This window comes from Bufo bufo, chromosome 4, assembly GCF_905171765.1.
Source record: "Bufo bufo chromosome 4, aBufBuf1.1, whole genome shotgun sequence".
NCBI lineage: Eukaryota > Metazoa > Chordata > Amphibia > Anura > Bufonidae > Bufo > Bufo bufo.
The window spans coordinates 327248080-327266312 of NC_053392.1; the positions used below are offsets into that span (position 1 = coordinate 327248080).

Sequence of the window (18233 nt, forward strand, 5' to 3'; positions counted from 1 at the left end):
CACTAGCGCCTTCTGATGTCTCTCCCTGCACTAAGATACTGTGAAATGATTCCTCCCTTTCCCTGCACTTATAAATCACTTTTTTTCAGTTTCTTTGCTCGTGATGAGATTTTCCTTTTGCTGTCCCTAGCGCCTTCTCACATCTTTCCCTGCACTCAGAATGCTGGAAAATGTCAGAATCTAAAATAGATGCCGTATTTATAGGGCTGTGACATCACAGGGCTGGCTGGCTGCTGATTGGCTGCATGCATGCATGTCAATCTGGGTGATCCCGCATTCCCAGAGTTCTTTGCGCCATGTCCTCAGTCCTCACACGTGTGGCCGCCATTTTAGGAAAAATTGCGATTCGCTACCACGAAGCACGAGAAAATTTGCATTTGTTTCTAATCTAATTTTAGCTGAAATTTGGATTGAAATACACTTTGTCAGCTTCGATTCGCTCATCTCTAGCTCAGTCAAAACTTCAATTTTTGCAGTAAAATTTCTTTTGAACTACATGGTTTCTTGCAGTAATTCAACACTTTTTTGCAAAAATGTTGTAAAAATGTTGTAAAATTAAAATGCATGCAGTAGCATGCATATAAAAATCGATTTATTGCAGTATTGCTATTGCTTTAACTACACATTATCGTATAGTAATATGCAACGCATTCAATAACACAGGTATAATGCACTGATATGCTCAATTACAAATGGTAAATTTAAACTGTTTTTTAGGGGAAAACAAATGTGCAATTTCTCAGAATTTGGAGAAGAATGCAGCTATTGATTTACTAGCTTAAGAATTGTTGGCTGTGAGTTCAAATACAGAAAAAAAAGTTTATTGCCAGCAGCTGTAATACTGTAAACACACAACTGGGTGACCAGTACCTCACTTCCTCACTCTCTCTATATGCTTTTCCTGATCAAATTCTCTAAAATATAACAAATGTTATCTTATTCTTTCCCTTTACTCTACGGATAGTATCCCTATCACAGTACATTAGAGACTTCTGATTGCAATAGCTTTTGTCACACACTGTCTCAGCATAAGAATGTGTCCACTTACTGTCCCCTGATTGGCTGATCAGGCTGTCTTTAAGCCTCTGAGCTAATCAGGGTAGGGCCCTTTCCCACTTCTTCCCTGTGTCATGTAAATATTCTTCTTCCCTCATGGATTTCCCCATCAATTTTTACAATAAAATTTCTCTGGGTGCAGTTTTTACAAAATTTGTTTGAAGTGAGAGGCAACAACTTTGAATTAATTTGACAGATGATGTTTTTGTGAAATTCATAATGGATCAAATTAGTTTAAAATTGATTTTATCTTCACTACTGCAATGCATGTGCACAGAGAAGATACAAACTCAATGCAAATGCTATCCTTAGTTAGATTTTAATTTTGGAGCCTAGCACTACAAAATCAGTACTAACCATTAAGCAAGCATGCTGTCCACAAATGTGTAATGTCGTTATGTTATGAAATGTTTTGTCAAAATTTTTCTGTTGTGCATAATGTAATACATACATACAAGAGGGAAATATGAATTATATTTTGCACAGTATAAAAAAATAATTAAAACTTGTCAAATATTACTAAGGCTTTTAAAACGTTTATTGAATTGAAACAAAATAGAGTAATTTTCCATGCTTTTTCAATTCCACGTTCCATGTACATTGAAAGCTAGATAATCAGCATGCTAAACTTGCCATGTGTCAATCATTATGAGATCTTTGAAGAGCAAGTAGGCATTATAAACACACATTTTGTGCACTATATTGCTGACAGTTCACTAGAATTGATGTCCTATAACTTTTAATGATAGTTCTGTATATTTCAGGAATGCCTAAGACACATTTTAAGAAAAGGAACTGTCAGCTGAAATAATGATAGGCTCCTCAAAATGACATACCTTGTGTTTCATCTGAAAGCTCCTGAGTGACAAGACGTTGCTACTGACAATCATAGTGCATGCTTTGTTGTACTGTTCAATATGGGTTACCCTACATGCTTTGGTTTCTTCACTATGTGAATGCATGGATAGATGGTTTTAGATAGATGGATGGATAGAGAGATAGATAGATATATAGATAGATAGATAGATAGATTAATAACTCATGGATGATATAAAATAACAATACAAAGATAAAGAACATATTTAATACCTATGTACATATATGTTTTATAAACATTGTATTGATAGAATTATAACTGAGATGCATTTCTAATAGATGAAGGTTGTTGAATTAATAAAAAAAATTGTGTTAGCTCCTCTGTTCCTGCGCTGCTGGCCTTACACACGGGCACGAGTGCAATGCTTTCTCATTCCCTTCTGCTGCCATGCACCATGCTGACAAGCGTGGGCAGCAGGTAGATTAACTCTGTGCTACGTGCCAGAGTTTACTTCCTGCTTGTACTGTTGAAGGGCGTGCACGGGCGTGTCTCTCCTCCCCTGTGAGGCATCATATAGACATCCTCTATCTACCCAGCCTATCGCTGGGTTTGCAGGAAGTATTTAAAGATGCTTACCGCCCCACGAAGGCGCCTGAGCAATCTTGGTCACTAGCTTGTCTAGTTGCTTGTGTGAAGGTGTTTTGGAAGTTTCTGCTTTTCTGTGTACCGGACCCTGCTTCTTGATTTAATGGATTTTGCTTGTTTGCCACCTGCCTCTGAACGTGGACTTTGATTACGGACTTTGCTTTATAGCTGTCTGCCCTGACTCTGGACTTCCTGACTACGTCTTTCCCCTCGGTGCTTGCACCTGTATCTCTGACCACCCGATCAGCTGCGACTGACCTGGGGACTGCTCTCGAGTGGTACCTGGTAACTACCCTAATGGCCCAAGCCTATTCTCACCATCAGAGTCTCTAGTGAAGACCAGGTAGTTACTTAGTCATGCCCCTCCAGGGTATAGCTGGCCTGTGGCACAATGGGTCCACACCCACTTGCATAACACAGTGGCTGTAGTTGCAATTGTAAAAGTACTACAATGTAGTTGTGGATATAATTATTATTCTTTAACCATTACACCAACCATTTTAAAGAGGACTCATTATATATTTTGCAGCATATGATGGTTATTTCCTGTCCAGGAATATAAATAATTGACAGCTTACTCCATATACTAAAAACTGATTGGCCTATTGTGTGTTCTAATATATACAGCTAAGCAGAAGTGAATGTCTTTTCTATATCAGTAGCCTTTAAAACAGAAAAAAAAACGTTCACGTTTACCTTGTAATATATATTATACAGTTAAAAATTAAAGATGGGCATTTAGTTAACCCCAACACACTTTTTTAAGATGGCCTTCGGCTGGGCCCATGCCTTATCATGGCAACCTAGTCTAAGCGCTAAAGAGGTCTCCCATGCAGTGAAGAGCAGGGGCTTAGCTTTCGCATGAGATCCATGCTCCTGCTCTAATGGCCTAGACCAGCAGAGGCACAAATCCAGGCCATTTAATGCCACAGATGCCATTGGCAACAGCGCCCGCTGCATGAAATCTGTTACATTGACTTCCCACGAATGATATCACTGGTGCTGACATTTCTGTATGCAGGCTGGGGGCTAGTGAAGGTCTAACATGTCCCAACAGGCCGTGCCTCTTGGCACAGCCTGATGTTGAATATCAGTATAGCACTTTATGAACAGTGCAATGTATTTTAGGAGCAATCAAAAGATTGTTTATTAAAGTCCCCTTGTGGGACTATTAGATGTTTTTTTAAAGTAAAAAACTAAGTTTTATTGAATAAAAATAATTCCAAAAATACACCCTACATACAAAAAAATGCAAAAAAAAATTCCTCCACATATTTAGTATTGCCGCATTCATAATGACCCACACTACACACTTGTCATGATATTTATCAAGTTCAATGAATCCAATAAAAATGTCTAAATTGCTAAGGTGTCAATCCTTACCTTTCATCAAATTTCATTAAAGAGTCTAGTTTGACATGGTACATGGTACATGGTACATGGTGCAAATTATATACACTTCGTCACAACATACTAGCAAAACTTTCAAAAGGATTTAATGTGCAACACCAAAACTTGGTGACCACATATAGTCACAAATACCATAAATAGCTGGTAATCTTACGCCACTCATTTTAGGATATGTCAAGCCAATGACACTAATGGAATTACACTAATCTGTAGGCTCATGCATGACATGGGATTTTTTTTATGTCCTTATTTGAATGCCCCTCAGGGCTGTCATAGGAGAGAAAGCTACATTGTTCACATAAAGCTAGCCAGTAGAGTTGAGCGGACACCTGGCTGTTCGGGGTCGGCAGGTTCGGCCGAACTTGAAAAAAAAGTTCGGGTTCGGGACCCGAACCCGAACCCCATTGAAGTCAATAAGAACCCGAACTTTTGGCCACTAAAATGGCTCTAAAATAGCCCTGGAAAGAGCTAGAGGGCTAAAAAAGGCAGCAAAATGTACTTAAGAGCATGGCAAATGCTCTGCAAACAAATGTGGATAGGGAAATTAATAAAAAAAAACATAAAAGACCTTAAAAAAATAAAAAAATTAGGAATGATGTAGGAGGAAGAGGTTGAGGAGGTGGTGAATGGGTGGATGTGGCGGTGTAGGCTCACGTGGCGGTCTAGGTGGAAGCGGCGGCGAAGGAGGAATAAGTAGCCAACACAGATGTGTGTTATTTAGCATTTTTACATAGGAGTATCCCCCAAAATATTGAAAAAAAAAAAAAAAAGGAATAAGTGCACTTGATGGATGGTTGAGGTTGTTAGAACTGTCTATTCTGCACAAGGTACAGACAAGTCTTGTGGGATCCAGGCCTGGTTCATTTTAATGAACGTGAGCTTGTCCACCTTGGCTGTGGACAGGCGGCTGCGTCTGTCTGTAATGATGCTTCCTGCCATGCTAAATACACGTTCAGAGAGCACACTGACTGCAGGGCAGGCCAGCACCTCCAAGGCATACAGGGCAAGCTCTGGCCATGTTGACAATTTGGAGACCCAGAAGTTGAATGGGGCCGAACCATCAGTCAGTACGTGTAGGCACAGGTACTGTTCCACCATGTTGTTCAAATGCTGCCTCCTGCTAACACGCTCCATATCAGCAGTTGGGGCCGGTAGTTGCGGCGAGGTGACAAAGCTTTTCCACATGTCGGCCATGCTAACCCTGCCTTCTGAGGTGTTGGCGCTGACACAGCTGCGTTGGCGACCTCTTCCTCCTCCCCTGCCTCCGCCTTGTGTTTCCACTTGTCCCCGGCATAAGTCGGGAATGCTCTCATGCACGCGTCTACCAGCGTGTGCCTGTAGTCGCGCATCTTCCGATCACACTCCAGTGAGGGAATTAAGGACGGCACATTGTCTTTGTAATGGGGATCCAGCAGGGTGGCCACCCAGTAGTCAGCACACGTTAAAATGTGGGCAACTCTGCTGTCGTTGCGCAGGCACTGCAGCATGTAGTCGCTCATGTGTGCCAGGCTGCCCAGAGGTAAGGACAAGCTGTCCTCTTTGGGAGGCGTATCGTCTGCATCCTCCCTATCCCCCCAGCCATGCACCAGTGATGGGCCCGAGCTGCGTTGGGTGACACCCCGCTGTGAACATGCTTCATCCTCATCATCCTCCTCGTCCTCCAGTAGTGGGCCCTGGCTGGCTAAATTTGTACCTGGCCTCTGCTGTTGCAAAAAACCTCCCTCTGAGCCACTTCTAAAAGACTGGCCTGAAAGTGTTAGAAATGACCCCTCTTCCTCCTCCTCCTCCTCGTCCTGGGCCACATCCTCTTCCATCATCGCCCTAAGTGTTTTCTCAAGGAGACATAGAAGTGGGATAGTAACACTGATAACGGCGTCATCGCCACTGGTCATGTTGGTGAAGTACTCGAAACAGAACACACAGGTCTCGCTTGGAGGCCCAGTCATTGGTGGTGAAGTGGTGCTGTTCCGCAGTGCGACTCACCCGTGCGTGCTGCAGCTGAAACTCCACTATGGCCTGCTGCTGCTCGCACAGTCTCTCCAGCATGTGCAAGGTGGAGTTCCACCTGGTGGGCACGTCGCATATGAGGCGGTGAGCGGGAAGGCCGAATTTACGCTGTAGAGCAGACAGCCCAGCGGCGGCAGGATGAGAACGCCGTAAGCGCGCACAGACGGCCCGCACTTTATGCAGCAACTCTGACATGTCGGGGTAGTTGTGAATGAATTTCTGCACCACCAAATTCAGCACATGCGCCAAGGGTGGTGCGTCAAAGCGGATAGTCCCAGAGCTGCAACGAGATTTTGCCCATTATCACACACCACCAGGCCAGGCTTGAGGCTCACTGGCAGCAACCACTCGTTGGTCTGTTGTTCTATACCCCGCCACAACTCCTGTGCGGTGTGGGGCCTGTCCCCCAAACACATCAGTTTCAGAACGGCCTGCTGACGTTTACCCCTGGCTGTGCTGAAGTTGGTGGTGAAGGTCTGTCGCTGACCGGATGAGGAGGTGGTAGAAGAGGAGGAGGAAGCCGAGTAGAAAGAGGAGGCAACAGGAGGCAAAGAATGATGCCCTGTGATCCTTGGCGGCGGAAGGACGTGCGTCAAACAGCTCTCCACCTGGGGCCCAGCCGCCACTGCATTTACCCAGTGTGCAGTTAGGGAGATATAGCGTCCCTGGCCGTGCTTACTGGTCCACGTATCTGTGGTTAGGTGGACCTTGCCACAGATGGCGTTGTGCAGTGCACACTTGATTTTATCCAATACTTGGTTGTGCAGGGAGTGCACGGCTCTCCTGGAGAAGTAGTGGCGGCTGGGAACGACGTACTGTGGGACAGCAAGCGACATGAGCTGTTTGAAGCTGTCTGTCTCCACCAGCCTGAATGACAGCATTTCAAAGGCCAGTAGTTTAGAAATGCTGGCATTCAGGGCCAGGGATCGAGGGTGGCTAGGTGGGAATTTACGCTTTCTCTCCAAGGTTTGTGAGATGGAGAGCTGAACGCTTCCGTGTGACATGGTGGAGATGCTTGGTGACAGAGGTGGTGGTGTTGGTGGCACATCCTCTGTTTGCTGGGCGGCAGGTGCCAACGTTCCTCCAGAGGCGGAGGAAGAGGCCGAGGCAGCAGCAGAAGAGGGAGCAGGAGGGGCCTGAGCCCTTCCTTGGTTTTGAAGGTGCTTACTCCACTGCAGCCCGTGTCTCGCATGTAGATGCCTGGTCATGCAGGTTGTGCTAAGGTTCAGAACGTTAATGCCTCGCTTCAGGCTTTGATGGCACAGCGTGCAAACCACTTGGGTCTTGTCGTCAGCACATTGTGTGAAGAAGTGCCATCCCAGGGAACTCCTTAAACCTGCCTTTGGTGTGTTCGGTCCCTGGTGACGGTGGCCAGTAGCAGGCGAACTGTTTAGGCGACGGCTGCTCTGTTTTTGCACCCTGCTCACTCTTTTGCTACGCTGTTGGCTCGGTCTCACCACTGCTTCTTCCTCCGAACTCTGAAAGTCAGTGGCACGACCTTCATTCCATGTGGGGTCTAGGACCTCATCGTCCCCTGCATCGTCTTCCACCCAGTCTTCCTCCCTGACCTCCTTTTCGGTCTGCACACTGCAGAAAGACGCAGCAGTTGGCACCTGTGTTTCGTCATCATCAGAGATGTGCTGAGGTGGTATTTCCATGTCCTCATCAGGAAACATAATTGGTTGTGCGTCAGTGCATTCTATGTCTTCCACCCCTGGGGAAGGGCTAGGTGGATGCCCTTGGGAAACCCTGCCAGCAGAGTCTTCAAACAGCATAAGAGACTGCTGCATGACTTGAGGCTCAGACAGGTTCCCCGATATGCACGGGGGTGATGTGACAGACTGATGGGCATGGGTTTCAGGTGCCACATGTGCATTTTCTGCAGAAGACTGGGTGGGAGATAATGTGAACGTGCTGGATTGTCGACCACCAAATCGACTAGCGCCTGTACTTGCTCAGGCCTTACCATCCTTAGAACGGCATTAGGCCTGATCAAATATCGCTGTAGATTCTAGCGGCTACTGGGACCTGAGGTAGTAGGTTCAGTAGGACGTGTAGCTGTGGCAGAACAGCCACGTCCTCTCCGTGCACCAGAGGCTCCACCAACACCACCACCACGACCATGACCACGTCCCTTATTAGATGTTTGCCTCATAGTTAGCGTTCACCAAGCAAAGTAAAAAGTGGTTGAGTCTGTTAAAAATAATTATCCACCAATAAAAAACCTGATGTAGGGTATTGCACAAAATTTTTATTTTTTAAACTCTATATGACAGCGGTATTTGTGGCCTAAATTTCACAGTAACTTATAAACCTCTAATCCCAGATGTGCAGTATATCAGAGTTTTTTTTTTTTAACCCCAGTAAGCAAAAGCCGTATTTGTGGCCTTAAAATCACAGTAACTTATGCACCTATAATCACAGATGTGCAGTATATAAAACAGTGTTTTTTTTCACCCTGGTAAATTGAAAAGTCACTTATGCAGCGATAATCCTAGATGTGCACTATATGAAACAGAGGTTTTTTTTTAACCCCAGTGTCTCAAAGCAGTATTTCTGGACTTGCAGACATGCAGATATCCTGTGCTGGTGCACTATCGTTGGTTGCTGATTATGTATTGACTAACTGAAGGGAAAGGTTTGTTTTCAGTAGTAGTTGGCTCAGGGCAGGCTTAAAACAATTGTGCACTGCACTGCAGCCTATCCCTACACTAATCCGAGCAGAGTGACGTGCAGTGCTACGTGACTCCAGCTTAAATAGAGGCTGGGTCACATGCTGCAGTTGGCCAATCACAGCCATGCCAATAGTAGGCATGGCTGTGATGGCCTCTTAGGGCAAGTAGTATGACGCTTGTTGATTGGCTGCTTTGCAGCCTTTCAAAAAGCGTAATAAAAATCACTAAACACCGAACCCGAACTTTTACGTAAATGTTCGTGTTCAGGTCCGGGTGCCGAAAAACCTAAAGTTCGGTACGAACCCGAACTTTACAGTTCGGGTTCGCTCAACTCTACTAGTCGGTTCTCTAAGAGAGAAGACAGTCAGTGCCCTATAAATGACAACCAAATGGTAAAAATTTTAGTGCCTACCAGAGTCATACACAGCAAAATTTGGCATTGGTGCCTTAACAGATGTAGCTACAAGGATGACAGTCACTTTAACAGTATAAGAGTCTCTTTAACAGTGATTGAAAGATATTCCATTAACTGTATACCCGCAAAGATATGATTGGTTAAGTAGAAAGGATATATTACGACATCTGTTCATATGTTCCATTGTATGCCATGTGGGCTGGTTGGCAGATCCTGGTGGTATGTATCTAGGGCCATGTGTCAGTGCACATCTGCCTCTGTCTAGTGCATACTGGCTGTGGATACATGTGGTGTCCCATTGTTTCCATGTGTGCTAGTTGCCCTAAATTGGTGGTATGTATCTAGGGCCATATGTCAGTGTGGCAGTGCATATGCGTCTCTTTTTTGAGCGTACTGGCCATGGATACTTTGTGCTATGAACATGGCCATTGGTATGTCTCTCCTTTTTGTTCTGTTCTGTTCAGAAATGCCGAGGTTAATTGCTCTTGCTTGCAATGTGTTTTGTCCCATTTAGAGGTTAATCCCTCTTTCTGTTTGCATGTACCCACTACCTATAGGTGCTTTGGGCTAATTAGCTCAGCTAAATGTTCTGTCTGCATATCCAACCCCTTAGCTGAGCAACAACAATAGTTCCCAGCAATAGTTCCTGTATCTGAGTCTGCTTCTCTGTTTGCCTGTTCAGTCCTTTCGAGTCTATATGTCTGTTGTCATATCTGACCTCACCCTGCCTGAGTTCCTACAATGGTCTGTCTGTGCCCTGCTTGTTTAGTCTCAGTTTTTAGAGAGCTGCGTGTTAGTCTTAGTTTCTCTTTAGACTGTGCCTGTGGTTTTGTGCATCTCCTGATCCTGCCTGTCTTTCTGAGTCTGAGGATCAGCTGCCAAGTATAATGGGACCATCCCAGGAGGTAGCAGTTTGGTCTCTTACTCGCAATGAAGTCCACATCCCTGTATAGTGGTTAAAGAGTGAATACTGGGGAGGCTCCAGAATAATGCTGTGTTTAAAAAACCTGTGAATCTTAAAGTGATTAGCCCATCTGAGACATTGATGACATATCCATTGGATATGTCATCCATGTGAGATATGTGTGAAACTCCCATAACGGTAAACGGAGGGTGGTAAAGTATACATAGCTGCTCTCTGTTCACTATAAAATATATACTTCAAAATATAAAGCTGTTGGTGTATATATATATATATATATATATTTACAGTTGCAAGAAAAAGTATGTGAACCCTTTGGAATGATATGAATTTCTGCACAAATTGGTCCTAAAATGTGATCTGATCTTAATCTAAGTCACAACAATAGACAATCACAGGAAATGAAGTAATTCAGTGGCTCACTGGCTGTGCAATGTGGATAGAGGTGCTAATACACTGGTACACCTAAAGACCATGTAGACAGTAAATCGGAATAAAATAATTGTGATGGCACACTCTCATCTGGTATAAACTGAAATAGGTTGTTGTGTTTAAAAATTTATTTATTTATACTTTTGGTATAAAAACAATTTGATAGACTGGTTAAATGCAATTTGATAGACTGGTTAAATGCTTTTATAGTTGATATCCAGGTGTTGTGAGCAGGCTGGATATATATATTACTGTAGCTGGGTAAATAGCTGAATACACAAAAATATAAAGGATGCAATCGTATATATCTGATTGGAAAACTGTCTTGGTATGGATTCCAAGAACTAAAGTGCTATATGTAGTCTGGATACACTAAAGTGCTGTATGAACTGGATGTATAAAGTGCTAGATGTGGGCTGGGTACAAAAATTGCTGAGTATCAGCTAATAATGTAAAAGTGCTATGTGCAAGCTGAATACACTAAAGTGCTAGTGCGAACTAAATACACTAAAGTGCTAGTGAAAGCTGTATACACTAAAGTATCTAGGCCTACTTGCAGATACAGTGTGTATATCCGGTATGGAGAACTGTCTTGGTATAGATTGCAAGAACTAAAGTGCTGTATGTAGACTGAATATACTAAAGTGCTGTATGAACTGGATATACAATAGTGCTAGATGAGGGCTGGGTACACTAATGTGCTATATATAAATGGTATGTATTAGATTGCTATATGCAAGCTAAATATTGGGTGCTGCAAATAAGTAAATGTGATAAGTGCTAAATGCAGGCTAGGTGTATGGCCACAAATATGCTGAATATATTCAGTGCTGTGGGCAAATAAGATATATACGATGTTCAGTGTACGCTGAATATATGAAATACAGTAAACCTGGATATAAAAGTAAACAATATTATCTAAAAATACACAATTATAGATTGTTCAGTACGCATAGGTGCTTAAAATCAGGAAAACCACCAGGTAAACTATGCATACAAATTATGTGCACTGAATTGTTGTTCAGGACCAAAAGGGAAGAAATGTCATTAGGACATAATGCATCAGGAATGTCTCTTAGATGGAACATTCGATGTTGACGTCGACTAAATAGTGACTTGATGTTGAATAGAGTTTTGATCATAAATGTTCCCACTTTGTGGGGAAAATATCAACCGGATTACAGGTATATACACTCACCTAAAGAATTATTAGGAACACCATACTAATACGGTGTTGGACCCCCTTTTGCCTTCAGAACTGCCTTAATTCTACGTGGCATTGATTCAACAAGGTGCTGATAGCATTCTTTAGAAATGTTGGCCCATATTGATAGGATAGCATCTTGCAGTTGATGGAGATTTGAGGTATGCACATCCAGGGCACGAAGCTCCCGTTCCACCACATCCCAAAGATGCTCTATTGGGTTGAGATCTGGTGACTGTGGGGGCCATTTTAGTACAGTGAACTCATTGTCATGTTCAAGAAACCAATTTGAAATGATTCGAGCTTTGTGACATGGTGCATTATCCTGCTGGAAGTAGCCATCAGAGGATGGATACATGTTCTCATTCTGTTTACGCCAAATTCGGACTCTACCATTTGAATGTCTCAACAGAAATCGAGACTCATCAGACCAGGCAACATTTTTCCAGTCTTCAAGAGTCCAATTTTGGTGAGCTCGTGCAAATTGTAGCCTCTTTTTCCTATTTGTAGTGGAGATGAGTGGTACCCGGTGGGGTCTTCTGCTGTTGTAGCCCATGCGCCTCAAGGTTGTGCGTGTTGTGGCTTCACAAATGCTTTGCTGCATACCTCGGTTGTAACGAGTGGTTATTTCAGTCAACGTTGCTCTTCTATCAGCTTGAATCAGTCGGCCCATTCTCCTCTGACCTCTAGCATCCACAAGGCATTTTTGCCCACAGGACTGCCGCATACTGGATGTTTTTTTCCCTTTTCACACCATTCTTTGTAAACCCTAGAAATGGTTGTGCGTGAAAATCCCAGTAACTGAGCAGATTGCGAAATACTCAGACCGGCCCGTCTGGCACCAACAACCATGCCACGCTCAAAATTGCTTAAATCACCTTTCTTTCCCATTTTTACATTCAGTTTAGAGTTCAGGAGATTGTCTTGACCAGGACCACACCCCTAAATGCATTGAAGAAACTGCCATGTGATTGGTTGACTAGATAATTGCATTAATGAGAAATAGAACAGGTGTTCCTAATAATTCTTTAGGTGAGTGTATATATGTAGTAATCAAACTTGATAGTCTAAGTTCAGCTACTATGAGCTGTTTGGGTACGTTACCACTCCTCGCCGGTTTTGGTTGCTTTGACCTGCAAGGATCTTACGCGGCGTCCCACGTGGTCTCTTGCTTTATCAGCACTGAATATATTCAGCGTATTTGTGGCCATACACCTAGCCTGCATTTAGCACTTATCACACTTACTTATTTACAGCACTCAATATTTAGCTTGCATATTGCAATCTAATACATACCATTTATATATAGCACATTAGTGTATCCAGCCCACAACTAGCACTTTAGTGTATACAGCTCGCACTAGCACCTTAGTGTATTCAGCTCGCACTAGCACTTTAGTGTATCCAGCTTGCACCAGCACTTTAGTGTATCCAGCTTACACACAGCACTTTTACATTATAGCTGACACACAGCATCCATTGTACCCAGCCCTCATCTAGCACTATTGAATATCCAGTTCATACAGCACTTTAGTATATCCAGTCTACATACAGCACTTTAGTTCTTGCAATCTATACCAAGACAGTTCTCCATACCGGATATACACACTGTATCTGCAAGTAGGCCTAGATACTTTAGTGTATACAGCTTTCACTAGCACTTTAGTGTATTTAGTTCGCACTAGCACTTTAGTGTATTCAGCTTGCATCAGCACTTTAGTGTATTCAGCTTGCACATAGCACTTTTACATTATTAGCTGATACTCAGCAATTTTTGTACCCAGCCCACATCTAGCACTTTATACATCCAGTTCATACAGCACTTTAGTGTATCCAGTCTACATATAGCACTTTAGTTCTTGGAATCCATACCAAGACAGTTTTCCAATCAGATATATACGATTGCATCCTTTATATTCTTGTGTATTCAGCTATTTACTCAGCTACAGTAATATATATATATATATATATATATATATATATATATCCAGCCTGCTCACAACACCTGGATATCTACTATAAAAGCATTTAACCAATCTATCAAATTGCATTTAACCAGTCTATCAAATTGATTTTACACCAAAAGTATAAATAAATAAATTTTTAAACACAACAACCTATTTCAGTTTATACCAGATGAGAGTGTGCCATCACAACTATTTTGTTCCAACAGACAATCACAGTCTGCTTAAATTAATAACACACAAAGAATTAAATGTTACCATGTTTTTATTGAACACACCATGTAAACATTCACAGTGCAGGTGGAAAAAGTATGTGAACCCTTGGATTTAATAACTGGTTGAACCTGCTTTAGCAGCAATAACTTTAACCAAACGTTTCCTGTAGTTGCAGATCAGACGTGCACAACGGTCAGGAGTAATTCTTGACCATTCCTCTTTACAGAACTGTTTCAGTTCAGCAATATTCTTGGGATGTCTGGTGTGAATCGCTTTCTTGAGGTCATGCCACAGCATCTCAATGAGGTTGAGGTCAGGACTCTGACTGGGCCACTCCAGAAGGTGTATTTTCTTCTGTTTAAGCCATTCTGTTGTTGATTTACTTCTATGCTTTGGGTCGTTGTCCTGTTGCAACATCCATCTTCTGTTGAGCTTCAGCTGGTGGACAGATGGCCTTAAGTTCTCCTACAAAATGTCTTGATAAACTTCGATGATAGCAATCCGTCCAGGCCCTGACGCAGCAAAGCAGCCACAAACCATGATGCCCCCACCACCATACTTCACAGTTGGGATAAGGTTTTCATGTTGGTGTGCTGTTCTCCACACATAGTGTTGTGTGTTTCTTCCAAACAACTCAACTTTGGTTTCATCTGTCCACAGAATATTTTGCCAGTACTGCTGTGGAACATCCAGGTGCTCTTGTGCAAACTGTAAATGTGCAGTAATGTTTACTTTGGACAGCAGTGGCTTCCTCTGTGGTATCCTCCCATGAAATCCATTCCAGTGTTTTATGTATTGTATATATAACTATATTGTGAATTTATTATAGTTAACATCAATTCTCTAAAGAACATATTATTTTATTTCAGACGGATGCAGCACTGATGTATGATGCCGTGCATGTGGTCTCAGTGGCTGTACAACAATTTCCACAGATGACAGTTAGTTCATTGCAATGTAATCGACATAAACCTTGGAGATTTGGTTCTCGGTTTATCAACCTCATAAAAGAGGTAAGTCTTTATTTTATAATTCATCTAAAGTTGAACATATAAACAACTCACATGGTAAATGATTTACATTTATTACATTTATTATATGCATTGCATTCTTTTTGCATTTTTAATTAACATGAATACTTTTTCATACCTTAAATAAGCAAATTGTTATTTTCTTTCTTAGGCTCACTGGGAAGGACTCACAGGCAGAATAACATTTAATAAAACGAATGGTTTACGGACTGACTTTGATTTAGATGTGATCAGTCTCAAGGAAGAAGGCCTTGAAAAGGTACTTGATATGTTCAACTTATGAAGCCAGAGATGTGCATGCTGACTAGTAATCTAATAAAGGTTGATTTTGATGCTTTAGTTATTTAAAGTTTCCTTCAGCATGGAAATTAAAATAAATTTACGCTATTAGCAATACAATAAACCACTAATGAACATGCCCAGGAGTGTTTTAAAGAGTTGCAGCAAGTAAACCGTTAAAGGTAAATTAAAAAGCATATATTCCCTGAGTAATATTTGCTGGTTAATTGCATCTATTTTATTATTTAATTGTATAATATGAACAATTCATTTTCAAAGCAACCTCCCCAAGTTATTAATTCAATAAATGCTACTATTAATCTTCAAAATAATTGTGAGTGATATTTATAAACCAATCTGTCTACAGCGTCTATGTATCCATATGCTTTGTAGAACTGTACTTGAGCTCTAAAGACATATAGAGTACTATATCAACTGGGTTTTGTACAGCCTAGCTTTGTATAGTCACCCAATTAAGCAAACCATTTTTTTTTTATAAATAAAAGGCCTGTTGTTCAAAAAATTTAAGCAGATATAGTATCAAGATTTCATTAGACTTGAAATGCCTTTTTTGAAATCAATCGTTATACATACATACTTTAGTACTGTGACGCAGCACAGGCCATGAGGCAGCACTTAATAAATTACTTATGGTCTTCTTTGCCAGCATGGCATTGTTATGTAAAGCACAGGCTAACCTACACTGAACATCACAATGAATGCTACACTAGCATACCTATTCAATCACAAAACTTTCCAACAAAGCATTAAGACAGTGATGAGGGGTGGGGGTAGGGAGGGTGAAATAACATGCCCGAAGCTTTATTGAGAAGACAGAAACAAACGGGGGTAGAGGGGGAAGGAGAGGGGTTTAGTCTTCTTCTTTATCGTCAACGTCCAGGATGTTGTAATCCCGCAGCAGACTGTGGCTAAGTCTGCAGCAGTCCAGGACGGACTTGTTCCCCCTCCTGAGTACGAGCCGGTTCCTTGCAAACCATATAGCGTCCTTAAAACAGTTCATAAGGCGCAAGACCTCCTGGATGGCTCAGACAGTATGAATCCCAGGAAATAGTCCATACAACACCAAAGTGCATTGCAGGCTGTTCCTGGGCACAGAGTCTTTGATTTCATGTTCCAGGGCATCCAACAGGCCCTGCACAAAGAAGCACTCCCATGAAAGGGCATCTGGGAAAGTACCGGGTTTTGCTCAGGTTGCTGGCATGTATGAATGATCGGATGGGCAAGCAACCCTGGATGGCCATCCATGACAAGTCTTTGTACCCGCTGGTTAACCTGTCTGACGAAACACTAGTACAAACTGTCATTATGGTGTCATCGTGGATCCCTGGAATTGACTCCAACGCATCCTTTGCTCTGATGAGCTTGTGGATAGTCTTTGGTTTCCACAATTCGGGCTTGAGGCCCTCCAGTTGGTGTTCCCTCATGAACTTTATGACATCTCCATAATCCAAGGGAGTGTGCCAGTTGTAAGGGATGGAGCTGTCCCACTTGTCCCAGCCCAGGCCCCACTGGAGGGGCAGGAGGAAAAAGCAAGACATAGTCTTGCCCGCAGAGCCGTTCGCTATTCTCAGTGTCCGACGTACGCTGTCACAAACAAAGGCAATCCGCGGAAAGGTGGGCAGATCTGGAATGCCCTTTCCGCCCTTGCAGGGCTCTTTATACATGATTGCTCGCTTCACTCTGTCCATCTTGGATCCCCAAACAAAGCAAAACACTGTCCTGGTGATGGCCCTGGAAACGGTGTCAAGAGGGGGCCAAGCCTGTGCGGTGTACTGTAGCACAGGCAGAACTTAATTACGCAGGACGTGTGCTTTTCCCTCAATTGTGAGTTGTCTGAGGCTTCTCAGTCCAATTCTTTGGTTGACTTTGGCCAAGCGTTCTTCCCAAGACTTGAGGGCTGCGCCTTCCTTCCCGAACCAGACTCCCAGGATCTTGATAAAGTCAGTTTCGATGGTAAATGGGAGGGGGCAGAAGAAGCCAGTTGCCAGTGCCCGAAGAGCATGGCTTCCGACTTCTCGCAGTTGACTTTTTCCCTTGAAGCTTGTCCGAACTCCTTGCAGGTCTGGATGAGTGCAGTCACCGAATGCCTGTCAGTGCAGAAGACGGTTACGTCATCCATGTACAGCGAGCACTTGACCTCGTAGTGTCCTGGTCCTGGTGCGGTGATCCCTCTGATCTCTCCATTCTGCCAGATAGACTCCGCAAAGTGTTCTATAACACAAACAAAAAGGAGAGGTGAAAGAGGGCAGCCTTGTCTGACCCCAGAGAGGACAGGAAAGGTATTTCAGGTTAAGAAACAAACAAAACATCCTGCCTAGACCCAGCTTGTTCAAAGTCTTGCCCATGAATTCATGAGACACTCAGTCAAAGGCCTTCTCCTGATCAATGCTGACCAGGGCCGCATGTACACGTCGGTCTTTGATGTATTGGAATCCATTCCCAAGGATGCACTGGACATGAATGGCTCTGTGATCAGAGAAGAAGCAAGGGATCATAGAGTGCCTACACTGCTTGACTGCCCGAGAGGTAAACAAAAAGTCTATCCGAGAATGGAGTGAGTCATTGGGTCGGCTCCACGTATAATTAATGGAGCTTTTCCCATGGAGCCCACAACGTTCTGCAAGGACGCTTTGGTCACAATCTCAATAAGCAGATTGGAAGTGACATCTAACTTGCTCGAAGTGCCGGAGCTGCGTCTGTCCTCCTCGATCGGGCAGTTAAAGTTCCTGGCCATCACTACGGCCCTAGTGGTAGCGAGCTGCAGTCGTAGGGCCTGGAAAAGCTCCAGTCGCTTACCCTTGTCAGGGGAAGCGTACACATTGATGAGCCTGACCGGCTCTCCTGCCCAGGAACCATCTACAAGTAGCCTGCGTAGACAAGCTCCTGGATGGAGTCAAGTGTAAAAGTGCTTTCCCTGAGGAGGATGGCAACTTCAGTTGACCACCACTGGACCAGTAGGAGGGGCCTTGGGACTACTGCCTGTCCAGATGGTTGTAGGACCTAGAAAGGCACACTCTTGCAACATGTACACGTCAGCAACCTGAGAAGCAAGAAAGGTTAGTATCGTCTGACACCTGGTCCTATCCCTACTGCTCCTAACATTAATGGAAAAAAGGTTAAAATTTGCCATCATGTAAGA

The 18233-nt window shown here is 43.2% G+C and overlaps 1 protein-coding gene across 1 annotated transcript in view; it reads left to right on the forward strand.

Moving 5' to 3' along the window:
• Window positions 1–18233, forward strand: part of GRIK2 (glutamate ionotropic receptor kainate type subunit 2) — a 1085136-nt gene that overhangs the window by 612575 nt on the left and 454328 nt on the right. Inside the window, exons 7-8 of the mRNA XM_040428804.1 lie at window positions 14633–14776; window positions 14946–15053. Of these exons, the coding sequence (XP_040284738.1) occupies window positions 14633–14776; window positions 14946–15053 (252 nt within the window). The remainder of the gene's footprint in view (window positions 1–14632; window positions 14777–14945; window positions 15054–18233) is intronic.